Here is a 27,861-nt window from a genome sequence, read left to right on the forward strand (position 1 = left end):
ATGTATGTTTTCTTCTTTCACATCTGATTAGTTGAAGAGGTCCACTCCATCGACGGCCCATGGGCTTACTGCACAGTCCAACCAGCCATCTATGGAGACGATTGATAGGGTTAACTTTAAAACCCACGTTATATGTTTTAATTTTTTTATTTAGATAAAATGTATATGGTACAGTATGTACCAGAATTGATTGGTGTTCCCTGTAGATAATCATTTCACAAAGTTCTATTTATTCACGTTATTGAGTGGAGAAGTATATAACCACTGATCTTGCGCTAACTCAACTTGCACCAGCTTAACTCTCCCTGAGTGAGACACTTTAACCCTAACACTTACTTCAGGCGATTTATGAACTTTGCCGGCAAAGTCTTCACATATGTGTTGTTATTCCCCTTTGTTCTTTGCCTGTCTCCTGCCTGCATCTCTCTTGTGGCAGTTACACTGCTGTAAAATCCCATGTCACACTTATATCAGAACAAGAAAATAGGACTTGTCTCTGGATTTGCTTTTTTGTGTCATTTAGCAGGCGCTCTTATTCTGAAACACTTCCTCGAAGACTTCAAACAATGTGTGTGATAAATTGTAATGAAATTGTCTGAATTAGTTATCTCTAGTGTGGATAGAGCCAAAGCATCCGGAACCATGACAGACCCCTCAAATCCTTCCAGCCTTACCGCTTTTAACACAAGTGATACTTCTCCCAGTATGTGAGGAAAACATCATTCTGCTCAAAAACGCAAAGTAACGGCGGATTAGTGCAACTAAATCTAGGCTGTTGCCTGTTTCGCTTTAATCCCGAAACACATTAAACACGTAATTACACCGTGGCAGGAAAATTTAACAGATTAACATGACAACAAATGAATGGCAGAGCCGCCGGGGAGAATTGAATGGGCGCGGATGAGATGTGGTAATTAAGGGGCGAGAGAGTGACTAGTCTACTCTGTGCTTCTCTACGTGCTGTCACACCACATGCTATTAGGACCCCTGTCAGATTCTGACAAAAGCAGCTACTCTTCCGGGAGTTTAGGAGGTAGCATCTTAACGGGACGCCCAGCCAACAAGGCTATGTATCACTGTATGTGTCCCATTTGTCAATCATGTTTGTTAATCCCAAAATAAAGTGTTGAGTAACGGGTCAAATTCTCATATAAATCCCGGCTCCATAGAAGAGAAACATAACTGAGCTACACCCACCTTTAAGATGTGTCCCCTTCAGCCTCTGAGATGGACGCCTGGGATGTGTCCCCTTCAGGCTCTGAGATGGACGCCTGGGAGGTGTCCCCTTCAGGCTCTGAGATGGACGCCTGGGAGGTGTCCCCTTCAGGCTCTGAGATGGACGCCTGGGAGGTGTCCCCTTCAGGCTCTGAGATGGACGCCTGGGAGGTGTTTCTTATTGTTGTTACGTGTCTCATATCCAGTTGGACCTAATTTATGTAATAGTTTGAGAGAGTAAATGAGATTTGAGAGAGTAAATGAGAGTTGTCTTTTGCATAATTTAACAATGTTACAGTTTACATTTCCATGTACTGAAAGATGAGGTGACTTATGGTAGAAATTAGCATGACATTTTCTGTTGTTTGTAGTCAACATGCAAAATGTATACTCCCTCAAAACTTGGGACATCTGTGGCATTTGGACTTGTTAAAACCTTTAGATTGGCCTTTTATTGTCCCCATCACAAGGTTTGTCTGTGGATTGTTCTCACGTTTTTTTCGTCTTCTTCATATGTCACACCTGTCAGGTGGATGGGTTACCTTGGCAAAGGGAGAAATGCTCTCTTACAGGGAAATAAACACAATTTTGCTTTGTGTGTGTATGGAAACTGTCTGGGATCTATTTTATTGTACCTTATAAAACATGTGATGAACACTTTACATGCTGCGTTTAAAATGTTGTTTAGTTTAGGCTTCCCTCTACCAGTCTACAAATGACTGGTATTAAGGAGGAAGCACATTCTTCTACTAGTGCTTTATTCTTCTACTAGTGCTTTATTCTTCTACTAGTGCTTTATTCTTCTACTAGTGCTTTATTCTTCTACTAGTGCTTTATTCTTGTACCACTGTTTTGTTATTGTACCAATGCTTTATTCTTGTACAAATGTTTTTTTGTTTTTTTTTACCAGTGCTTTATTCTTGTACCAATGCTTTATTTTTGTTACCAATGCTTTATTTTGGGGGGTTCAGACTGTTAATCCATTGGATAGTTTTGCTATAACAGTCTACAGTTGCTGCAGCGTATAGATTTCCAAAAGTAAACTGAGGCCGTTGAATTTGAATGGAAGCTAATGGTTGTATTTCTTAAATTGTGCCAATGAGGCTTGGAAATACATTGTTTTAGTAGGCAAATATTTAGCAGGAAGAAATGTACTATCATCATTATCATGTCAAATGTACTCAAGACAGATGGCAGTGTTTGCGTTTGTGGGGCTTGCCAAGCAAGAGTCCCCACTATTAATGTAGGTCATAATTCATATAACTGCTTTGAATGGTACTCCTCTTACACTGTTTGGGATGAAAAGGTTTTTGGAACATTTGGCTTTGTACCAGTGCTTTTATTGCAAATATTCCCACCTCGAGCCAGTGATGGACTGAAACCTGTGGGGTGCATCAGCCACGGCTCCCAGTCGCTGTGCTAGTAGTACAATGGAGCATGAAGCTGGGGCCCAGCGGCCGTGTAGCCACTGGAGCCTAACGTGGAGGAGGCGAGAAGAGGCAGGGAGGACGGACGTCACTCAGGAAGTCATCAGCCTGCTGAAAAGGGCCACTTAATTACTAAGACAAATGGAAGGAGGGACGAGGGGGCGGGGGGGGTGCTTGTCGGCGGAGGGGTGGTTGTCGGCGGAGGGCTGCCTTGCTGTTTTTTCATTAGAGCCGGGAATGCCAGATGCCTGAGCGCTGTGCTGAGCAGAGCAGGCTGCTGCCAAAGGAGCTGATAGCATCGAAATTCATGGCCCAGTGCCAGAAAACAAATAATTAGCACAGAGGAGGAAGCAGCCAGTGTTAGAAAGCGAGTTACCATGGAGAGAAATAACAACCAGCCATGTGGAAAGTTACTGTCAATACAAACCTACAGACTTTATGGCTGAGGGTTTATGGGTATATGGACGCACACAATCATTCCATCTTGCAAAATTTTGTTAATGAGGAGGCCTCTGAGACTGGTTAGCCTGGACAGTACTTAATTCCATATATGTTCTGACTACAGTGCCCTGTAGATCTAGAGATCGGTTTTGAAGTGTTCCTTTTGTATTTCCCAAAATGGCGCAATCTACCTGGATGGTTCAGCAGGACTTTGCTCAAAGATAAACACATACTTACAATTGAATAACAGGGTGGCCTTGCCAGCGTTGTTGACTTTTCTCTACACCATAAATCAAACATTGGGCCTGTTGGAGAGAATACACAGACATATTCTCCGTCGTTATTGTGGAATTTTGCAACACCTCTCCCTAACATGAAAACACCACCTCTCCCTGCAGATCTGAATCGCCTAGTTTCTTTGTTCCAGGATCCCCTCACCCTGGTGATTCGTTGAGTATCCTCCAGGATCTCCTCACCCTGGTGATCTCTCTCTCCTTGTGCAGCTTTGTTAGATTGCCTTCTATCGGTTCCCTGCTAGACTGCCAGTGCACCGTCATGTTTCAGCTACCAAACCTCCCCCCTCATGTTTCAGCTACCAAACCTCCCCCCTCATGTTTCAGCTACCAAACCTCCCCCCTCATGTTTCAGCTACCAAACCTCCCCCCTCATGTTTCAGCTACCAAACCTCCCCCCTCATGTTTCAGCTACCAAACCTCCCCCCTCATGTTCCAGCTACCAAACCTCCCCCCTCATGTTTCAGCTACCAAACCTCCCCCCTCATGTTCCAGCTACCAAACCCCTCCCCCCTCATGTTTCAGCTACCAAACCTCCCCCCTCATGTTTCAGCTACCAACCCCCCCCCCCTCATGTTTCAGCTACCAAACCTCCCCCCTCTTGTATCTGATACTAAGCTTATTCTTGTTAAGTTGCACATTATCAAACTGAATCTGTTAATACACACAACACTGACTGAATGCTGAAGTACATTGTTTGGCTGGGGAGAGTCCAGCACTTCTGCACCATGACCCATTAAAAATACAGGCAATGGAAAACCAGTCAGATTATATAAACTGTGTTGAAACATTCTACACATCGCATCTCCTGATCCAATCATTGTTATTTAGACACCAAAGCAATCTACTTGTACAGACCAGAGCCACCCTGGCACAAGGCTGGTCCCCTGTTCCCCATCTTCAGCGGTTCCCCATCTTCAGCGGTTCCTCATCTTCACTTCTCTGTTTCCCAAACAACCCGTAACTGAAGGCCACTAGTCAGCCCTGACCACTGAAGGCCACTAGTCAGCCCTGACCACTGAAGGCCACTAGTCAGCCCTGACCACTGAAGGCCACTAGTCAGCCCTGACCACTGAAGGCCACTCAGGTACACAGTTTATCACCTTTGACTATAACAGTTCGAATGATCAGTACTGAGACATACATCTCTAATTTGCCTATAATTACAAATTAGCATTGTGCGTACAGTCCATTCCTGAAGTTACTTAATTGAGAAGTTCTGACATCATGTTTCAGCCACTTTGCTTTTCTCAGTGGAACTCCGAAAAACATTTGAACTGTCTTTGTTCTTGCACTTTCTCCCCTCTCTCTCTGTTTTCCTTTCCCTCTCTCCCTCTCTCTCCCTCCCTCTGCCCCCCTCCCCATCCTTATCCCTCCATAGCAGTGTACACTATATCGGGAACTCATTTTGAACTCGGCCCTACAGGACTAGTTTCCAGTGTACATTGTTAGGCCAGGGAGTGTGAACTGTAAAATAGAGTGCTTCAGGCAGTTGGCTAAAAGATCAAACTTCAACTCTTAAACTCTTTTGTGATGGCTTAACTCAACACACTTTCTGACACTTGATTTATGCCCTGGGATTCCTTGCTGTGGGTAGGAGAAATCTGCAGCCTCTTCTTGGAAAGCTAGATCTGTCTCCAAGCCTTTTCAAACAGAGCTAATTGGCTACATTCCTTCTTCCAGTACCGATGAGAACATAGACCAGAGTTACTCTTCCGATCATAAGGACTTGTGATCCCTGATGTATGCAGCTTGACGTCATCTGTTGATGCTGATTTATTATTATTTGCTCTAGTTGGACATGGCATGAAATCACGGTGAAATGATGCAGCGGCCAGGCCTGATGAAGTTGTGGTGTTTCGGGGGTCAGATCTGGTAGGTTATAGTTTTGCGGGGTTCAGATCTGGTAGGTTATAGTGTTGCAGGGGTCAGAACTGGTAAGGTTGTGGTATTGGGGGGGCCAGCTCTGGTAAGGTTATGGTGTCTCAGGGCTCAGATCAGGTAAGTTTGTTGTAATGCAGAGGTCAGATCTGGTAAGCTTGTTATGTTGGGGATCAGATCTGGTAAGGTTGTGGTGATGTGGGGGTCAGATCTGGTAAGGTTGTGGTGATGCCGGGGTCAGATCTGGTAAGGTTGTGGTGTCGCGGGGGTCAGATCTGGTAAGGTTGTGGTGTCGCGGGGGTCAGATCTGGTAAGGTTGTGGTGTCGCGGGGGTCAGATCTGGTAAGGTTGTGGTGTCGCGGGGGTCAGATCTGGTAAGGTTGTGGTGACGCGGGGGTCAGATCTGGTAAGGTTGTGGTGACGCAGGGGTCAGATATGGTAAAGTTGTGGTGACACGGGGTCAGATCTGGTAAGCTTGTTGTGTTGGGGGGTCAGATCTGGTAAGCTTGTTGTGTTGGGGGTCAGATCTGGTAAGCTTGTTATGTTGGGGGTCAGATCTGGTAAGCTTGTTATGTTGGGGGTCAGATCTGGTAAGGTTGTGGTGATGCCGGGTTCAGATCTGGTAAGGTTGTGGTGATGCAGGGGCTCAACACAAACTTTTTTTCTTTCACTTGCTCGCCTCTTCTGTCGTGCTTCTTCTCATTATTTGATTCTTTCTTGCCCTTTGATTCTCTCATTCATTTGATATAGTTTTTTTTCTCTTTCTCTAGCGGTCTTATTCTTTTTCTCAATAAACAAATTGTAATTTAAGAGAATAATTGGCATGGAAAACATTTGCTGCAATTACAAAAGTGTAAAATAAATGTAAAGAAAACAATAACAAAAGTTTGAAGACATTTTTGATGTTATACACTAAACACAAATATAACGTCTGTATAGTCTTTCTTTTTGATATTCCCTCCCTCTCCTTCTTTGATTCTCCTTGCTTTCATTCCCTCTCCACATTTTGCATTGGTCATGCTCATTATAATAGAAAATGGGAGAAAAATATGAGGTTATTAAATTCATCCAGGAAACAAAATGGAGGTTTTAATATCGGACTAGACATGAATGGGATTGTATTTCAGAGAGCCAGACGGAGTATGCGTGTGTTTGTTTGTGTGTGTGTGTGTGTGTGTTATTACATTATTAGCATCAGGATGGTCATTATCGTCATTACTGTTCATGAGACCTGTAATGCTGTTATTCTAGGTAATAGACCCCTGACGGCCTCTACACTGTTCAGGCTGCAGGTTATTATGGTTTGAAACACACAAACACAGTCAGATGGTAACAGTCTCTTAGTTCTCATTGATTAACATAATAGTGTTACTGGACCCTGTGGATTGATGTCTGTGATGCAGGTTCTCCCAGACAGACTGTGTGTGTGTGTGTGTGTGTGTGTGTGTGTGTGTGTGTGTGTGTGTGTGTGTGTGGGGGGGGGGGGGGGGGGGGGGGGGTGTTGTATAGTAAAACCAGAAAAAATTTGCCTCATTGGGACCTTTTGCCAGTCCCCGTGAGGCAAAAGTCAATTTCTGGCTCAGGGTTTAGGGTCAAACTTACAATTGATTTTATAGTTAGAATTGGGGTTTCTTTAAGGTCCAGGCATTGTTTGTTAAGGTTAGGCATTACATCTAGGTAAAGTTTAGGCAATCATTTTACTTTATTGAGGTTAAGGTTAGGGTTAAGATTAGGGCAAGGGAAAATGCAATTTCTATTTTCTGGTCCCCATGAGGGTAGCTGTACAAACGCGTGTGTGTGGGCGGGGGGACAGATGCCTGTAAGTCCTTGGTCCGCGGTGACAGATGTCTGTGAGTTTTTGGGCCGCGGTGACAGATGCCTGGGAGTCCTTGGGCTGTGGTGACATGCCTGGGAGTCCTTGGGCCGCGGTGACATGCCTGGGAGTCCTTGGGCCGCGGTGACATGCCTGGGAGTCCTTGGGCCGCGGTGACATGCCTGGGAGTCCTTGGGCCGCGGTGACATGCCTGGGAGTCCTTGGGCCGCGGTGACATGCCTGGGAGTCCTTGGGCCGCGGTGACATGCCTGGGAGTCCTTGGGCCGCGGTGACATGCCTGGGAGTCCTTGGGCCGCGGTGACATGCCTGGGAGTCCTTGGGCCGCGGTGACATGCCTGGGAGTCCTTGGGCCGCGGTGACATGCCTGGGAGTCCTTGGGCCGCGGTGACATGCCTGGGAGTCCTTGGGCCGCGGTGACATGCCTGGGAGTCCTTGGGCCGCGGTGACATGCCTGGGAGTCCTTGGGCCGTGGCGACAGATGCCTGGGAGTCCTTGGGCCGCGGCGACAGATGCCTTGGAGTCCTTGGGCCGCGGCGACAGATGCCTTGGAGTCCTTGGGCCGCGGCGACAGATGCCTTGGAGTCCTTGATGTCTGCAGAGATGCACATAGCATTTGTCTCATTTTGCTTCAGGTTTTAGCGCAGTGGTTCCCAGCTCTGATCCTCCAGGACCCTCTGCAGCACACGCTGTTGTAGCCCTGGACACACCCAATTCAATCCAAAATTATAAACTCAATTTTCCATATGATATCAAGACCCACAACTCTATACAGTAGAACCATAGTAAATACAATTTTCAAAATAGTATCTAAGCTGACATTTCTATACAGTAGAATCATAGTAAGCACAGTATTTTCTAAGGCAGTGACTCTATACAGTGTATCTTGTTTGACAAGTCAGTGTCAGTGTATTTTCATACCTAGAGGCTGGGCTCTTGTCAACGGCACCGTTTAGAAGGCAGAGAGGGATTTGTGACACAGAGGTTCTTCCAACAGCATCCCATTACAGCAACCACACCATTTTGTCTGCTGGTGCCAAGACATTGTCTGGACATGGGCCATATTATTAAATGACTGTGTGCTGCAAACAAAACAAAACGTTTTTAAATTGTATCTACCTCTGCCAGACAGTTTGAATGATGGCAATTTGGTGTAGGAGGTGCACGTGCCGACAAAATGACAACATTTATGGAGTAAAATGCAATGGATTATTTATTTTTCTAAGCGTACGCTGCGACTTCGATGGAGAATGCTCTCCGACTATCGTGTTTACTGTAGGGAATAAACGGTCGTTTCTGGTCGGGGAAAGTTTCTTTGGACTATTGATGAAGTGTAGTTGCAGTTGGGCCGTGTTATTCTCACGGGGCTGTTTTAATCAGGGATTGGAGCTGCATGAGAGGCCCGGTCAGCCTCCCAAGTCTCTCTGAACCTGCCACTGAACCTGAGTTCTGGATCCTGGTTCTGGATGAGTTTGATTGGATGAGAGGTAGGATGGTTCTGGGCTCAGTCTGCGTTAACGGGGTGGGTGACCGTAAGACTCTTAAAACACAGATTGCAAAGTTTACATATTTACATGGAACGTTTGGAAACAGAATTGCGGTTTGGGTTTGCATTGTAAGTCTGTTAATGTGGGGGGGGGGTTCAGGCAGAGAATCCTTAAACACGGATCACGTTGCCTTTGTCAAGCAGACTTCTGAAGTGTTGTTTCTTCTTCAACCGTCTACTGTTTCACAACCTAAAATTATTCTGCAAACATTGTCATTTCAAAACATAGCCTTCACATGCTATTGTTACAAAACGTGACATGCTAGATGCACTTTAATGTGGCTTTGTTTATGATGTGGTATTGTGCGTCTGTTGACAATAGAGACAACATGCATTCTGTTTGTGCACCATAACAAAAATGACGATGTTTGATTTGTCATGTCCATGTTGCATAATGAAATGCGGATGTTTGATTGGTTTTTCTTCCTCTCTGTAGGAGGGGGACTTTCTGGTTCGGACTCACCATGTGGAGTACTGTGATGGGGGCATCCTAGACCCTGATGACACCCTGAGCGACCTGCTGGAGGACAGAGACAAGGTGAGAAAACCAGTGTCCCAAATATCACCCTGTTCCCTGTATAGTCCACTACTTTTGACAGGGGGAATTGCACCCTGCTTTTTGACCAAAACAAGGTGGGAATAGCGCCTCAGTGCTTTTCTGGTGACTGAACCACCAAAGGACAGGTCATACCTGTAGTATTAGTTTGGTAGATAGATGAGGTTTGGATGAAGGAGGATTGATGGATGGTTGACACTTGATGGATGGATGATGTTTGGACTCAGATATTATTAGTGAACGATAACAGACAGCTAGCTCTATATGAAAGCTAACACACCTTCAGCTAGCTCTAAATGAAAACTAACACACCTTCAGCTAGCTCTATATGAATGATAACGAACATTCAGCTAGCTCTAGATGAAAGATAACGGACAGACGGCTAACAATAGATGAACGAGAACGGACAGACAGCTAGCTTTAGATGAACGAGAACGAACATTCAGCTAGATTAACGATAACAGACAGCTAGCTCTAGATGAACGATAACGGACAGACAGCTAGCTCTAGATCAGAGGTGTCAAACCGGTTCCACGGAGGGCCGAGTGTCTGCAGGTTTTTGCTCTCTCCTTGTACTTGATTGGTTAATTAGGTCACTGATTGGTTAGTTTCTACCCTCACCTGGTTGTGTAGGTATGAACTAGGAACCAATTTATAGGAAAAACCAAAAACCTGCAGACACTCGGCCCTTTGTGGAACCGGTTTGACACCTGTGCTCTAGATGAACGATAACGGACAGACAGCTAGCTCTAGATGAACGATAACGGACAGACAGCTAGCTCTAGATGAACGATAACGGACAGACAGCTAGCTATAGATGAACGATAACGGACAGACAGCTAGCTATAGATGAACGATAACGGACAGACAGCTAGCTTTAGATGAACGAGAACAAACATTCAGCTAGATTAACGATAACAGACAGCTAGCTCTAGATGAACGATAACGGACAGACAGCTAGCTCTAGATGAACAATACCAGACGTGACGGACAGTAGTTTTGGAACAGGATGAACTAGCCCAGCTGCGGTGTGAAATGTGACCACCCAGCCAGCCTGCACAGTACTTTGGCTGGTCTCCCTTGGTGCAGTGATGTTGTCCTTTATCCAGGCTTAAAATGCATGCAGGCAGGGAGCCATTAGTAGCCTGTAAGGCCATCCCCAACTGGATAACAAAAGGCCATTCTCCTCTTAATTGAATCGCTCAGGCATTAGGGACGTGTCCCGAATAGGACCCGTCTCCAGATGTAGTGCACTACTTTTTGATCTGGGCCTATTGGACTACAGCCCAAAGTACTGCACTGTGTAGGGAGTAGGATTCCATTGGAGACACACAAAAGGCTCCTATCAGATCCAGGTCTTTTGATTTCTGCAGACTAATTAATATGGAAGTGGTGGGGGGGCATGGTCGGGCTGGGTTCTTTACAGAAAAAGTTATTTGCTGCCTGGTAATACTGCAGTACAAGCAGAACCCACAAAAGAAATAAATGTTATTTCTCCCGTCAAGAAGTATTTAAAAAATGTTTTTCTCATGTTACTTATACGCCTGGTTGGAGTTACAGCGTCTTCTAAGCTACACTGTGTCCTCATGGGTGTTCAGAATGGGTACACTCCGGTTTTGTGACGGTCTCTGGCTTTAGCATTGATTGGCTGTGCTAATGTAAACACCTGTCAGGCAGGTTCCAGTCGGAATCGAACTCACAGTAATTGACTTGGCAAGGACTACTTGTGCCCTATGGAATATCTGGTTAGATTTAATCATGGGGTCATGAAGTTTCCTTCCCAAGACCCTCTAAAGGGATAAGGTTTAGGGATGTCTCTAACTAGCAAGGTTTAGGGATGTCTCTAACTAGCAAGGTTTAGGGATGTCTCTAACTAGCAAGGTTTAGGGATGTCTCTAACTAGCAAGGTTTAGGGATGTCTCTAACTAGTAGCGTTCACCAGACTGTCTGGCTTGTGGTGTTGAACACACATTGAACTGCTTGGTTCTGAAGCAAGGTTTGGGATTTTTTTCGTTTACCAATTTGTGCTTTTCTGTTTGCTCTGTTTTCTGGTTACTGAACTAAACTTGTAATCACAGAAGTACCTGATCAGCACACAGTCTTCCTAGCCCACCCCGATCACCCAATGGACGGAAATTAATGAACGTGAAATAACCAAGTGGAATGAAACCCAGTGGACGGAAATGGGTGTCTTACCATTGTTTGACATCGCTAGTGTAGTTAGGTCTGTACTGTATTCACCCCTGTAGTTAGGTCTGTACTGTGTTCACCCCTGTAGTTAGGTCTGTACTGTGTTCACCCCTGTAGTTAGGTCTGTACTGTGTTCACCCCTGTAGTTAGGTCTGTACTGTGTTCACCCCTGTAGTTAGGTCTGTACTCTGTTCACCCCTGTAGTTAGGTCTGTACTCTGTTCACCCCTGTAGTTAGGTCTGTACTCTATTCACCCCTGTAGTTAGGTCTGTACTGTATTCACCCCTGTAGTTAGGTCTGTACTGTATTCACCCCTGTAGTTAGGTCTGTACTGTGTTCACCCCTGTAGTTAGGTCTGTACTGTATTCACCCCTGTAGTTAGGTCTGTACTGTGTTCACCCCTGTAGTTAGGTCTGTACTGTATTCACCCCCGTAGTTAGGTCTGTACTGTATTCACCCCTGTAGTTAGGTCTGTACTGTATTCACCCCTGTAGTTAGGTCTGTACTGTGTTCACCCCTGTAGTTAGGTCTGTACTGTGTTCACCCCTGTAGTTAGGTCTGTACTGTGTTCACCCCTGTAGTTAGGTCTGTACTGTATTGAGCCCCGTAGTTAGGTCTGTACTGTATTGAGCCCCGTAGTTAGGTCTGTACTGTATTGAGCCCCGTAGTTAGGTCTGTACTGTATTGAGCCCCGTAGTTAGGTCTGTACTGTATTGAGCCCCGTAGTTAGGTCTGTACTGTATTGAGCCCTGTAGTTAGGTCTGTACTTCCACTGCTATGCCGATGACACCCAAATCTACCTCAGCACCAAATCCCCCCACAATCCTCCCCTCTCCCACATCAACTCCTGTCAGTCAGCTATTAAAACCTGGATGCAACACAACTTCCTCAAACTCAACAGTGATAAAACAGAATTCCTCCTCATAGGCTCCAAATCCACACTCAGCAAAACCAATAACCCCACTCTCACCATCGACGGCACCATTGTCTCCCCATCTCCCCAGGCCCGCAACCTTGGTGTTATCTTTGATTCTACCCTCTCCCTTGAGCCTCACATCCGTCAAGTCATTAAAACCTTCTTTCACCTCCGCAACATCGCCAAAATCAGACCCTCTCTCACACCCCCCGCTGCTGAAAGACTCATTCATGCCTTCATCTCCTCCCGACTGGACTACTGCAACTCACTTCTCCTCAGCATCAGCTCTACCAACATCAACCGACTCCAACTGGTCCAAAACGCAGCAGCCCGACTCATCACCCGCTCCAAATCCTGGCACCACATCACTCCAGTCCTAAAACAACTCCCCTGGCTTCCTATCTCCCACCGGATCACCTACAAAATCCTGGTCCTCACCTACAAAGCCCTCCACAATCTGGCCCCCTCATACCTCACTGACCTCCTCTCCCCGTACCAACCCTCACAGTCCCTCAGATCCTCCTCAGCTGGTCTCCTCTCCATCCATAAATCCCACCTCTGCAGTTTTGGGGACAGAACCTTCTCCAGGGCGGCTCCCAGGCTCTGGAACTCCCTCCTCCAAGAGATCCGCACCTCTGAGTCCCTCACCATCTTCCAGTCCCACCTCAAGACGCATCTCTTCACCTCTGCCTATCTGTAGCCCCCCTCCCTTCTCACCTGTGTCTAATCTTGTTTTGTTTTGTTTGTTTTGTTTTGTTCTGTTTTTATCTATCTGCATTGTAAAGTGACTGAGTCCAAGAAAAGTGCTATAAAAATAAAATGTATTATTATTATTATTGTACTGTATTGAGCCCCGTAGTTAGGTCTGTACTGTATTGAGCCCCGTAGTTAGGTCTGTACTGTATTGAGCCCCGTAGTTAGGTCTGTACTGTATTGAGCCCCGTAGTTAGGTCTGTACTGTATTGAGCCCCGTAGTTAGGTCTGTACTGTATTGAGCCCTGTAGTTAGGTCTGTACTGTATTGAGCCCCGTAGTTAGGTCTGTACTGTATTGAGCCCTGTAGTTAGGTCTGTACTGTATTGAGCCCCGTAGTTAGGTCTGTACTGTATTGAGCCCCGTAGTTAGGTCTGTACTGTATTGAGCCCTGTAGTTAGGTCTGTACTGTATTGAGCCCCGTAGTTAGGTCTGTACTGTATTGAGCCCCGTAGTTAGGTCTGTACTGTATTGAGCCCCGTAGTTAGGTCTGTACTGTATTTCGCTCAGCCCTTTGCCTCCTTTCTAGTTACCATCTTGTTGGAGGGCATTATATTCTTCATATTCACCGGAGACATTTAAGATGAGTTTGCTCCACTTTTTCAAAGCCTTATTATAACCCCTCAATGCATAACATTGTATCCCAAATGGCACACTTTGCCTCGGGTAGTGTGCTAGTTTCCACCAAAGCCCTGTGGGATAGGGTGTCATTGGGAACACTGTATTCCTAATGTGCTAATACTATGCTTACAGTTAATATCCTGAGATACGCCTGCAGTCAAATATTACAAAACACTTTCTCAGCATGAACTCAATAGGAAATTAAATAGAAATATTCATTTGATTCTTGGAGGATTATATTAAAGAGCTGAAATGGAAAGTAGCTCTGCCCATCCCGGCCTGCCTACCTGTTTGAAACAGGCTTGGTAGTTTTTGGTTTCTCCTGAAACCCTGAGGAAGACTGCTTGTTCTTACGATGCTGGTTAATGAATTAGGCCTAATGAAGGTTTTGCATCGGAGCTGTAGAGGGGGAGTCGTCCTCATCTGTGACCATAGCATTCCATTTTAACCAAGTAAGAGACATTTTAGTCTACGTCCATTAGTTACAGCTGCTGGGCAAAAAGATCCAATAAGCAGAATTCTGGATCATGCTTACGGTAGCCTTACTACTTTATACTAGCTTAAAATGTATATTAACAAACGGGCTGCTTTTGCATCAGTAGCTCTAGTATGGGAAGAGCTTTGTATTACTAGCAGGAAATACCTGAGCAGTCAGTGGAATGATACTGCCTACAACAGAATCACTGACTGGGAGTGGTGGAAGGAGCTGGGATCATGTTGGTTCGATCACTGACTGGGAGTGGTGGAAGGAGCTGGGATCATGTTGGTTCGATCACTGACTGGGAGTGGTGGAAGGAGCTGGGATCATGTTGGTTCGATCACTGACTGGGAGTGGTGGAAGGAGCTGGGATCATGTTGGTTCGATCACTGACTGGGAGTGGTGGAAGGAGCTGGGATCATGTTGGTTCGATCACTGACTGGGAGTGGTGGAAGGAGCTGGGATCATGTTGGTTCGATCACTGACTGGGAGTGGTGGAAGGAGTTGGGATCATGTTGGTTCGATCACTGACTGGGAGTGGTGGAAGGAGCTGGGATCATGTTGGTTCGATCACTGACTGGGAGTGGTGGAAGGAGTTGGGATCATGTTGGTTCGATCACTGACTGGGAGTGGTGGAAGGAGCTGGGATCATGTTGGTTCGATCACTGACTGGGAGTGGTGGAAGGAGCTGGGATCATGTTGGTTCGATCACTGACTGGGAGTGGTGGAAGGAGCTGGGATCATGTTGGTTCGATCACTGACTGGAAGTGGTGGAAGGAGCTGGGATCATGTTGGTTCGATCACTGACTGGGAGTGGTGGAAGGAGCTGGGATCATGTTGGTTCGATCACTGACTGGGAGTGGTGGAAGGAGCTGGGATCATGTTGGTTCGATCACTGACTGGGAGTGGTGGAAGGAGCTGGGATCATGTTGGTTCGATCACTGACTGGGAGTGGTGGAAGGAGCTGGGATCATGTTGGTTCGATCACTGACTGGGAGTGGTGGAAGGAGCTGGGATCATGTTGGTTCGATCACTGACTGGGAGTGGTGGAAGGAGCTGGGATCATGTTGGTTCGATCACTGACTGGGAGTGGTAGAAGGAGTTGGGATCATGTTGGTTCGATTACGTTAGAAATCTCTTCTGTGGTAGTTGAATGTTGTGCATGGGACCACCGCCGAGGGATAGATTTGACTCTGGTTTATACCTGTGCCTCCTCACTACCCTGATTAGTATTGACATGTCCCTCCTATATTCCTCCTTAATAGCTCCCTATTCCTCCTTAACAGCTCCCTATTCCTCCTTAATGACTCCCTATGCTCCATGTTGGACTCCAGTTCCTGTAGTCTGTAGTGTACTGTGTAGGGGAGGTGGGGAATTAATGTTATTGTTTTTGGAAAAAATCATGCCCATTTTTAATCTGATTTCAAATACACATTTAAAAAAAGTTGGGACAGGGGCATGTTTACCACTGTGTTGCATCACCTCTTCCTTTTTAACAATACTCTGTAAGCCTTTGGGAACTGAGGTGACCAATTACTGTAGTTTTGAAAGTGAAATGTTTTCCCATTCTTTCTTGATACAGGTTGTCAGCTGCTCAACTGTTCAGGTGTCCTTTGTTAAATTTTTCGTCTCATAATGTGCCATATGTTTTCAATGGGGGACAGGTTTAGACTGCAGGCAGGCCAGTTTAGTACACACACTCTTTTACTACGGAGCCATTCTGTTGTAATACATGCAGAATGTGGTTTGTCATTATATTGCTGAAATATCCAAGGCCTTCCCTGAAAAAGACGTCATCTGGATGGCAGCATATGTTGCTCCAAGCATTAATGGTGCTTTCACAGATGTGCAAGTCACCCAAGCCACGTGCACTAATGCACCCCCATACCATCACGGATGCTGGCTTTGAACTGTGCACTGATAACAAGCTGTATGGTCCATGATTCCCAAAAATATTTTCACATTTTGATTTGTCAGACCACAGGACAGTTTTCCACTTTGCCTCAATCCATCTTTAATGAACTTGGGCTCAGAGAAGGCGGCGTTTCTGAATCTTGTTTCTGCATGGTAGAGTTGTAACTTGCATTTGTGGATGCAGCGACGTATTAAACAGACAATGGTTTTCAGAAGTGTTCCTGACCCCATGCAGTGATTTCCACTACAGAATCATGTCTATTTTGTTATCTCTGCATCCTGGTTGCTCATGCTACTCTTGAATGCCATTTAGAAATTGCCATTTGTACCTGAACAACTATTATCCCACTTGTAACATACACTATACCTAATACTTGTAAACCTTCTGCCGTCCTCTATTTGCCTTATTGCACGTTTAGTATTACCATTTGCACTGCATCTGCCTTCCTTGCACATCTGCACATTCCATTATTTGCACTTCTGGTTAGATGTTAACAGTATTTCATTGTACTGTACTTGTACTGTTCAATGACAATAAAGTTGAATCTAATCTAATCTGTTTTGAATGCAGTGCTACCTGAGGGCCCGAAGATCAGGGCCATTCAATATTGGTTTTTATCTTTATCCCTTGCATACAGAGATTTCTCTGAATCTTTGAATGATATTATGTACTGTAGCTGATGAGATCCCCAAACTATTTGCAATTTTACGTTGAGAAACGTTATTCTTCAATTGTTGCACTATTTGCCTGCGCAGTCTTTCAGAGTGGTGAACCCAATCATGTTACTGACCTGTTACCAAATTAACCTAATTAGTTGGGAGATGTTCCACCAGGTAAATTTTTTTGCATTACACAACTTTTCCTGTCTTTTGTTGACTCTACCCCAGCTTTTCTGAAATGTGTTGCTGGCATCAAATTCAAAGTGGGCATGTATTTCTTGAGAAACAATCAAATGTCTCGGTTTCAACGTTTGATATGTTGTCTTTGTGCTATTTTCTATAGAATATAGGGTTCAAACTATTTGCACATCATTGCATTCTGGTTTTATTTATATTTTACGCAGTGTCCCAGCTTTTTTGGAAACTGTTGTATATAGGGCACGAGGGCCCCTGTGTTCAGAAGAAGTGTACTATGTAGGGGAGGAGGGTTACTAAGTATGTAGGGCACGAGGGCCCCTGTGTACGGAAGAGGTGAACTATGTAGGGGAGGGGGGTGAACTATGTAGGGCACGAGGGCCCCTGTGTACAGAAGAAGTGTACTATGTAGGGGAGGAGGGTTACTAAGTATTTAGGGGACAAGGGCCCCTGTGTACAGAAGAAGTGTACTATGTAGGGGAGGAGGGTTACTAAGTATGTAGGGCACGAGGGCCCCTGTGTACGGAAGAGGTGAACTATGTAGGGGAGGGGGGTGAACTATGTAGGGCACGAGGGCCCCTGTGTACAGAAGAAGTGTACTATGTAGGGGAGGAGGGTTACTAAGTATTTAGGGGACGAGGGCCCCTGTGTACAGAAGAAGTGTACTATGTAGGGGAGGGGGGTGAACTATGTAGGGCACGAGGGCCCCTGTGTACAGAAGAAGTGTACTATGTAGGGTAGGAGGGTTACTAAGTATTTAGGGGACAAGGGCCCCTGTGTACAGAAGAAGTGAACTATGTAGGGTAGGAGGGTTACTAAGTATTTAGGGGACGAGGGCCCCTGTGTACAGAAGAAGTGTACTATGTAGGGGATACAGATTTGATCAAGCTCTTCTTCAATATCAAGTCATTCTGTTTGAAGCCACTACAGTTAATATCCTAAATAACACTGTCAGTAGGGTTTTTGAGATTATTTGTTAGAAAGTAAGAATTTGACTCGAAAGACATTTGACATTTCTGTGCGCGTGTCTGTGCGTGTGCGTATCTGTGTGTTAGTTGTGCAAGTGTGTTTCCCTTTCTATACCACATGCAATTAGGAATGAAATAATTGATGGATTGATTTTCCTTTCTGTTTTCCATCTGGTGTGTTTGCAGTACATCGCCCACCCCCCCTTCAGTGACTGATATTTAAGAAACAGCCCAACGTATGTTTTAAAGGTCGCTGCGTAGAAGATGGAGAGAAAATAGTGCTGGCTGTTTGAGTAATATTGATGTGTGTTCAGAAGGTTAATCAAACCCTGCTGTTATTCATCATGAAACACACAAACAGATGCACAGACAGACAGACAGAGACACGCACTCACGCACACACACACACACACACACACGCTTACGCGCGTCTCTACACTACAATAGTTTGATTTAGTTTAACCAGACCAGGCTTAACAACAGATTTGTGTCTGATTCTTTACGGACTCTGGTTCTTTACTAGCTCTGGTTCTGTCAGTCCATATATCTCTGTTTCAAGGAAAAAAAATAATTATTATTCATTATTGTGAAGCAACTAGAAACATCTCACTGAAACAGTTCTACTGTCACCAGGAAAAGCACTTTGACTGAGGGCGCCATGTGACTTACTGGGTAAACCACATTGCCACTGAATTCATACTCTTTCCAGGTCAAGGGTCAGGCCAAGGCCCCCAGATGATACAGTCTCATTGCCAGTGTGAATCACCAGTTGTATTTACATGTTAATGTTACTTAAAGGAAATTCATGACAATTGATGTAATCCACACACACTAACACACACTAACACACACACTTACACAGAATCACCCACACATTGACACTTACAAACACCGAAACTAACACAGAATCACACACACACACTAACACAGAACAACCCACCCACACACACACACGCACACTAACACAGAACAACCCACTCACTGACACTTACACACACCGAAACTAACACAGAATCACACGCACACACACAGAACGACCCACTCACTGACACTAAATCGATAACACTACACAGCCTGTGGGTCCATGGCAATGCGCATGCACACACACACACACACACACACACACACACACTCTGTCTCACCTTTTGACCTTTCTAATCTCTAACTTGAATTCCAACATGCTTATGGTCTCCATCTCACACGTGTGTGTGTGTGTGTGTGTGTGTGTGTGTGTGGGTGTCTTGTTCTAGCCGTCTGGGTTCATTACTATTATAATGTTGATTCAGGTTTTGTAGGTGTTTCCCCTCACAGTTTACAGATGCTCTGATGAATGTTATACTGCTGCTGGATTAGTGCGTTTAATCCCTTTCAGATTAAGGAAAACACAACTCACCCAATGAAAGGCGTTGGCTGGAGTCTGTTATGTTTCTGTCCTTTCATATCCTGGTACCAGGCCTCAAATTTTGCAAGACCACCTGGCCTTAAAGCGTTTCATATTTTGCCAGGGCATCAAGGCCATAAAGCAAAATAGCCAATAAAAAACCTTTTGTTAAGAAATTATTGTAGTGATTTAAGAAAGCTTATGTGTCCTCCTCATGCTTTATAAACTAAGGACAAATAATTCATAATTACAGACATCAACCTTACTTGAAAGGTTCTACCCTTGTGTGTTATTAGAAGTATGTTTTTTTTTTAACCAATCTTAGCTAGTTCATTTTCAATCCCTTGTCAAGAAAGCCCCAAATCACCTTCAATTTAAATATCTTTGTCAATTAAATCAAGATATCTTAAGCTAGGGTGGTCATTATCAGTCTTATTTAATACAGATAGCTAGCTGTATTAAAAATGAAAGCAACATTTAAACAGTTGGAATTAGGCGAGTGTCAAGGAGGTGTTTAACATTTTTATTTTTGGAGTAATTTAACATAAGCTTTTTTTTTTTTTATAAATGAAAGTAGGGGGGCCATATTATTATTAGTATAGCTAGGTCTAGGTTCAAATTCAGAAGAGAGAGAATGATTAATGTTAACTAGCTTGCTAGCCAGCTGCACAGAAATACACAGAAACTCTAAAATAGAACACCAGTAAAAGCACTATATTGTAACTATAGCTTCTATAATACTATTTGTTTACCTTGCTTTTGTGTTGTTTTTTTAACGACACACTGTTCCCTTATGCAGACATATCGATAACTGATGGTCACAGGTGGGCATTGGCCAATAACAATTGAGATATCGGAGTTCCTGACAGCGACTGGTGTTTCGGAACACAGCCATTGGATAGAGAAGTGTCAATTTCACTGTCGGCGAACCAGAAGAAATATTATTTTCCTGGCCCAATAAGGGCACAACAGCAAGTGTGGCAGCACTAATTTAGAGAATGAGGGCGTTATGGCCACTCAAGGAGGCATTGGCAAACCTGACTACTCCTAGACGTCACTGCCCTCAGTCCTGGTTGTATTGGTTGTATTATTTTGTCAGTGTTAAGTTATAAGATCAATTATTTATCTTTTTGAACAGCGAGTGATCAGAAAGATTTAATGTGTTGATGATTGAAAATTAGCTGTAACTGATCTCCTCCCAACACAGCTAGAAAGGATTGGCAACTTCATAGGTATTTCCTAGGTGCTTGGCTTTATCATCTTATTGCCCTCTTTGAAGCTTTAGCCATTTTTAAAATGCATTTAATTGGTGGCTGTTGCCAGATATTAGGCCGCAATTTGTTTAGAAAATAGGACTACCCTATAAGTTTGTTTCCCTTTGAGCCCAGTTTTCTTTGGTTCCACCTGCTGTGACTGATTAGTTTAACAAAAAATAAATAACACATCTACTTGTGTATGTGATGGTGATGGATTTGACTAATGACTTGAGGCTCTTCTTATATCAAGTAATTCTATTTGAAGCCACTACAGTTAATATACTAAATAACACTGTTAGTAGTGTTTTTGAGTAGTTTCTTTGCAGAAGAAAAAATGACTGAAAAGCCATCAGACGTTGTTTCTGTGTTATTGTGTGCTGCATTGTACTGCACAGCTGGGACTTCAGAAGGAGTGATGTGGAACTGGGCTCTGTCAGAAGGTGGGTAGGACTTCAGAAGGAGTGATGTGGAACTGGGCTCTGTCAGAAGGTGGGTAGGACTTCAGAAGGAGTGATGTGGAACTGGGCTCTGTCAGAAGGTGGGTAGGACTTCAGAAGGAGTGCTGTGGAACTGGGCTCTGTCAGAAGGTGGGTAGGACTTCAGAAGGAGTGATGTGGAACTGGGCTCTGTCAGAAGGTGGGTAGGACTTCAGAAGGAGTGATGTGGAACTGGGCTCTGTCAGAAGGTGGGTAGGACTTCAGAAGGAGTGATGTGGAACTGGGCTCTGTCAGAAGGTGGGTAGGACTTCAGAAGGAGTGCTGTGGAACTGGGCTCTGTCAGAAGGTGGGTAGGACTTCAGAAGGAGTGCTGTGGAACTGGGCTCTGTCAGAAGGTGGGTAGGACTTCAGAAGGAGTGATGTGGAACTGGGCTCTGTCAGAAGGTGGGTAGGACTTCAGAAGGAGTGATGTGGAACTGGGCTCTGTCAGAAGGTGGGTAGGACTTCAGAAGGAGTGATGTAGTACTGTGCTCTGACTTGCTTTGAGGGGAGGTGGAGGGGAGTGCGTGTGTGTGTACTTATAGCACTAATAGCTGTAGCACTGTAGCTGTTTCCTAAATAGAACCATATCAAATATATTGATTTTGATCAGGGCCCAGAGAGCTCTGGTTAAAAATAGTGCACTCTGTAATGAATAGGGTGCCATTTGGGATGAAGTTTCAGGCATTTGGATGGATTAAGATGCCTACTGTTGTTTCATTGGATTAACATGCCTACTGTTGTTTCATTGGATTAACATGCCTACTGTTGTTTCATTGGATTAACATGCCTACTGTTGTTTCATTGGATTAACATGCCTACTGTTGTTTCATTGGATTAACATGCCTACTGTTGTTTCATTGGATTAACATGCCTACCAGTGTTTCATTGGGGACTGAGATTACACCACTCAGCGTTACTCTCAATCCAATACTTCCAGCTGGCAGGGAGACAGTTGATAAAAGAAATATAATATACATCCTTCTGATCGCTTTCTTCCCATTTCTCTACCACCAAGTTTACTGTCTTGTGCTTTTTCAATATTTTGCACATTGTGTCTCAATGTCTGGCTTCAATGTCTGGCTGCCCCAAAAAGAAACTAATGCGATAATGGTTGACTTTAATCTCAAATTAAACATAATGTCTAATTGTTTGAGTAAAGTCAGTGACTGAGCTCCGTCATGTTGTAATCAAGATGAATCAGAAGCCATTCCCTGCATGTCACGGGAGACATCATCCACACATGGGGTTCTCAACGTCTTTCTGTTCTCATCGCTGATTGGTGAAGACATCATCCACACTAGACAGGTGGGGGTCTCAACGTCTTTCTGTTCTCAACACTGATTGGTGAAGACATCATCCACACTAGACAGGTGGGGGTCTCAACGTCTTTCTGTTCTCAACACTGATTGGTGAAGACATCATCCACACTAGACAGGTGGGGGTCTCAACGTCTTTCTGTTCTCAACACTGATTGGTGAAGACATCATCCACACTAGACAGGTGGGGGTCTCAACGTCTTTCTGTTCTCATCACTGATTGGTGAAGACACATTGTTGCTTCCCTCCTCTCTGCCAGGTAGGTCAAGTGCACCCAACTGGAGATGGTGCTGAGATCCACATCAGACCTGATTAGTGATTATAACATTACACCTCTCTCCTCATCCAAACGCCATTAACCCCCAGCAGGGCTCAACAGCCACTGGTTCACCTTGTGGTTGCCTCATGAATATTCAGTGTGGAATGATAAATGAGATGAGTAGGGTTTGAAGCTGTAAGAGGGATGTGTTTTCGTTAATCAACCCTGCTGGAGTGAACTCAGCCCATACAATGGGCCCTGCTGGAGTGAACTCAGCCTATAGAATGGGCCCTGTTGGAGTGAACACAGCCAATAGAATGGGCCCTGTTGGAGTGAACACAGCCAATAGAATGGGCCCAGCCGGAGTGAACTGCTGGAGTGAACTCAGCCAATAGAATGGGCCCTGTTCACTGTCAATCCCATTCAGTTAGCCTACCTGCCCCCCCCATTACATCCTACTGAATTACCTGACCCCCCCCACTACATCCTACTGAATTACCTGACCCCCCCCACTACATCCTACTGAATTACCTGACCCCCCCCACTACATCCTACTGAATTACCTGACCCCCCCCACTACATCCTACTGAATTACCTGACCCCCCCCACTACATCCTACTGAATTACCTGACCCCCCCCACTACATCCTACTGGATGACCTAACCCCCCCACTACATCCTACTGAATTACCTGACCTCCCCCACTACATCCTACTGGATGACCTAACCCCCCCACTACATCCTACTGGATGACCTAACCCCCCCACTACATCCTACTGAATCACCTGACCCCCCCCACTTCATCCTACTGGATGACCTAACCCCCCCACTACATCCTACTGAATTACCTGACCCCCCCCCACTACATCCTACTGGATGACCTAACCCCCCCACTACATCCTACTGAATTACCTGACCCCCCCCACTACATCCTACTGGATGACCTAACCCCCCCACTTCATCCTACTGAATCACCTGACCCCCCCCACTACATCCTACTGAATCACCTGACCCCCCCCACTACATCCTACTGAATCACCTGACCCCCCCCCCCCCACTACATCCTACTGAATCACCTGACCCCCCCCCCCACTACATCCTACTGAATCACCTGACCCCCCCCCCCCCACTACATCCTACTGATTCACCTGACCCTAGCAGTCCATCCAGCCAGTCAGTCAGCTAACCAGCCAACCAGCCAGCCAGCCAGTCAGTGATATTAGTTCCGTCCTCCACCAGACTCTTGTCTGTGCGTTGGCCTGTAGTGATAAGGGTCACACGGTCAGGGGGAGTAGCTGTGTTTTCCAGTCAATAAACCTCTAAGCCTCTTCGAGTGTGAGCTGCTGCCGCCGGTCTGTGTCTGGCTAACGGACAGGCCTCTCAGTCTGGCCTGTAAATCTGACGATTCCACGGACGCGGCCATTTGTGACCGTCCCTGGAAAAAAAAGTGCGCCTGTTAAAAGAATCATGAGCCTTCCCTCTGGTGGGTGATCGCCTGGTCTCTTTATTGTAATTTACAGCCCTTCTGAGAGGATCCGGGGAGATATTGACCAGCCTGGCTCCCTGGCCTGTCTCCTTGTTGCCTGCCGGTTGTTGCCTTTTCGTGTTTCCTAAATGGCACCCCGTTACCTTTGTTGAGCCCTTGTTTAAACCAGAGCCCGGGGGTCACATGGGGAATAGGACGCTGTTTGGGACCTGTCCCGCTGCGGCTGTGGGGTCTAATTAATCACCGGCTCAAGCAGAACAGACACCCAGAACGAGGCCCTAGTGAAGGCTTCCAGGAGCGTCTATTGACCTGCTGTAATGGAACTCGTATGATGTGGTCACGGATGGACAGTCGGAGCGATGCAGGAGTACAGACGGAGGGCAGAAGGAAAACGCTCCGTAGCCCCGTGTTGTTGAGCTGTGCCAGGAATCTCCTTGGTTTCTCTTACTTATTCCGGTGTTTGGCTGGGTACCTATGTGTTTTGAGTCTATGAACATGTAAATAACGTTCAGGGATCCAATCGCGTGTCTCGGTAGCCAGTTCCCAGGGATGGTAGTCAGCCAATCAGATCTCCCGCTTCCTGCAGCCAGGACGTTCTCTGTGGTCTGTAGGTGAGGATGGAGACGTTGTCGGGCTGCGGAGGAGGTGTCCGGTCGATCTGGCTGCTGGCGCTCGTGCCGGTGACAGGTCGGTGGTGCCGGCCATGCGTAGAGGCGGTGACGGGGGTTCTGTCTGAGCAGTCCTGGTGGCTTACTTGGTAGCTTGGTGCCGGATCAGTTTATGCCGTCTTGCCTGGGATCAAGATGCTGTCAGGCCAACAACAACACAGCCGGTCTGAACAGGGACGGGCCATCTGGTCAACAACAACACAGCAGGTCTGAACAGGGACGGGCCATCTGGTCAACAACAACACAGCCGGTCCGAACAGAGACGGGCCATCTGGTCAACAACAACACAGCCGGTCTGAACAGGGACGGGCCATCTGGTCAACAACAACACAGCCGGTCTGAACAGGGACGGGCCATCTGGTCAACAACAACACAGCCGGTCTGAACAGGGACGGGCCATCTGGTCAACAACAACACAGCCGGTCTGAACAGGGACGGGCCATCTGGTCAACAACAACACAGCCGGTCCGAACAGGGACGGGCCATCTGGTCAACAACAACACAGCCGGTCCGAACAGGGACGGGCCATCTGGTCAACAACAACACAGCCGGTCTGAACAGGGACGGGCCATCTGGTCAACAACAACACAGCCGGTCTGAACAGGGACGGGCCATCTGGTCAACAACAACACAGCCGGTCTGAACAGGGACGGGCCATCTGGTCAACAACAACACAGCCGGTCCGAACAGGGACGGCCATCTGGTCAACAACAACACAGCCGGTCCGAACAGAGACGGGCCATCTGGTCAACAACAACACAGCCGGTCTGAACAGGGACGGCCATCTGGTCAACAACAACACAGCCGGTCTGAACAGAGACAGGCCATCTGGTCAACAACAACACAGCCGGTCTGAACAGAGACGGGCCATCTGGTCAACAACAACACAGCCGGTCCGAACAGAGACGGGCCATCTGGTCAACAACAACACAGCCGGTCTGAACAGGGACGGCCATCTGGTCAACAACAACACAGCCGGTCCGAACAGAGACGGGCCATCTGGTCAACAACAACACAGCCGGTCTGAACAGGGACGGGCCATCTGGTCAACAACAACACAGCCGGTCCGAACAGGGACGGGCCATCTGGTCAACAACAACACAGCCGGTCCGAACAGAGACGGGCCATCTGGTCAACAACAACACAGCCGGTCTGAACAGGGACGGCCATCTGGTCAACAACAACACAGCCGGTCCGAACAGAGACGGGCCATCTGGTCAACAACAACACAGCCGGTCTGAACAGGGACGGCCATCTGGTCAACAACAACACAGCCGGTCCGAACAGAGACGGGCCATCTGGTCAACAACAACACAGCCGGTCTGAACAGGGACGGCCATCTGGTCAACAACAACACAGCCGGTCCGAACAGAGACAGGCCATCTGGTCAACAACAACACAGCCGGTCTGAACAGGGACGGGCCATCTGGTCAACAACAACACAGCCGGTCCGAACAGAGACGGGCCATCTGGTCAACAACAACACAGCCGGTCTGAACAGGGACGGCCATCTGGTCAACAACAACACAGCCGGTCTGATTGGTCCCTGATTCAGACCCAGGGCAAGAGGTGATTGGTCCCAGATTCCGACCCAAGACAGGAGGTGATTGGTCCCTGATTCAGACCCAGGGCAAGAGGTGATTGGTCCCTGATTCAGACCCAGGGCAAGAGGTGATTGGTCCCTGATTCAGACCCAAGACAGGAGGTGATTGGTCCCTGATTCAGACCCAGGGCAAGAGGTGATTGGTCCCTGATTCAGACCCAGGGTCCCCCTCCTGTTAAGCCCAGCCCATCTTAGAAATAGAGTCCATGGAACATATTAGTTCCATCTTGTGATTGTGCATAGATGGAGATATTATATTTTGTCTGCCTACTGTGAATGAGGACTTTCCTCTCACTGTCCATACATCAACAGGAAATATGACTGTATAACCAAAGTAATCCCTTGCATCCCAAATCTCCCTTGTTTAATGTAGTGCACTAGATATGGTGCCGTGTGGGAACCAAAGTTCTCCGCTTGGCCTCTGCTGCTTCATTTTGTCACACTTGGACCTCTGTCATGTTTCTGTCTCAGGTGGACAACTAAACCATTAGAAAACTACACTTAGTAACCAATTTGGAAAGCAATTAAGGGATCTAATAGAACAGGTTAATTTATTCAGGGAGATAACTCCACTCTGTCACACGCCCTTCCCATATGTGCCAGCTCATTACCACGCCATGTTGATCATTTCACAATAATAGTCCAGCTTCATACAGCTGCTCGTTAGATGAAATATTCTTCCCCCCTCTCTCTCTCCCCCCCCCCACTCACTCTGCCACCCCCCCCCCCCCCCCCCAGAAGGACCTCACATATCTTTGTCCTCAGTGTAAAGTACACCATAAATAATGCATTGGTTGAGTTAATTAGTGTTAATATAAATTACCCTATTAAGAGCTTATGAAAATGTTTCGTTTAACTGTGTGTGTGTGTGTGTGTGTGTGTGTGTGTGTGTGTTGTGTAAAATAGCTCATTTAAATTATTTGGCACTAAGAACAGATGTGTTTTAATGTTCCAGCTTTTTGAGTCAGATGGATTTCTGTCCTTCGTCCTTTGTGACTGAACTGATGATAATGATGTTTTTTGTTGGTTTTTTTGTGTGCCAGAGCTGGGTTTGGAATTTCTTTAGAAAGTCGCTCATCTTTCCTCAACATTTTACATTTATGCGGAGAATGGCGCGGCTTGTCTCGTTACAGATAGAAAGTACTTTGAACTTTTTAAATGGAGTTTAATACTGTTTATCTTGTTTTGTGGGCTGGATTGCAGATGAAGATGTGCTGTGTGGAATAATAAAACGCTGAATACAGCAATTGATCAACAGAAAACCACCTCAGAATGGAAGCCAACACGCACCTCATCGACAGCTGCTCTTAGCACTGTGTTCTGGTGCTGGGCTCATGATTTCTTTTATTTTTTTAGCAGCTTACCTTCTGCTTATTTCTCAAATGGCTTTCTGAGTCTGCCCCTTTCTTTTCTGATGGCCTACTCTGAGTGGAGGTATGTGTCTGTTCTCTGTGTGTGTATGTGTGTGTGTAGAGGGATTATTGATTTCCCTTTTTTTATGCTGTGTGTCTCTGATACCTGGGGGGTCGT

General features: G+C 46.1%; 1 protein-coding gene across 2 annotated transcripts in view; it reads left to right on the top strand.

Moving 5' to 3' along the window:
• Positions 1–27,861, top strand: part of pard3bb (par-3 family cell polarity regulator beta b) — a 332,127-nt gene that overhangs the window by 8,898 nt on the left and 295,368 nt on the right. For both annotated transcript variants that reach the window (XM_029115967.2, XM_034288552.1), the window contains exon 3: positions 9,071–9,172. In XM_029115967.2, coding sequence (XP_028971800.2) covers positions 9,071–9,172 — 102 coding nt within the window. The remainder of the gene's footprint in view (positions 1–9,070; positions 9,173–27,861) is intronic.

The sequence above is a fragment of the Esox lucius genome, chromosome 20 (assembly GCF_011004845.1).
Source record: "Esox lucius isolate fEsoLuc1 chromosome 20, fEsoLuc1.pri, whole genome shotgun sequence".
Taxonomy (NCBI): Eukaryota; Metazoa; Chordata; class Actinopteri; order Esociformes; family Esocidae; genus Esox; species Esox lucius.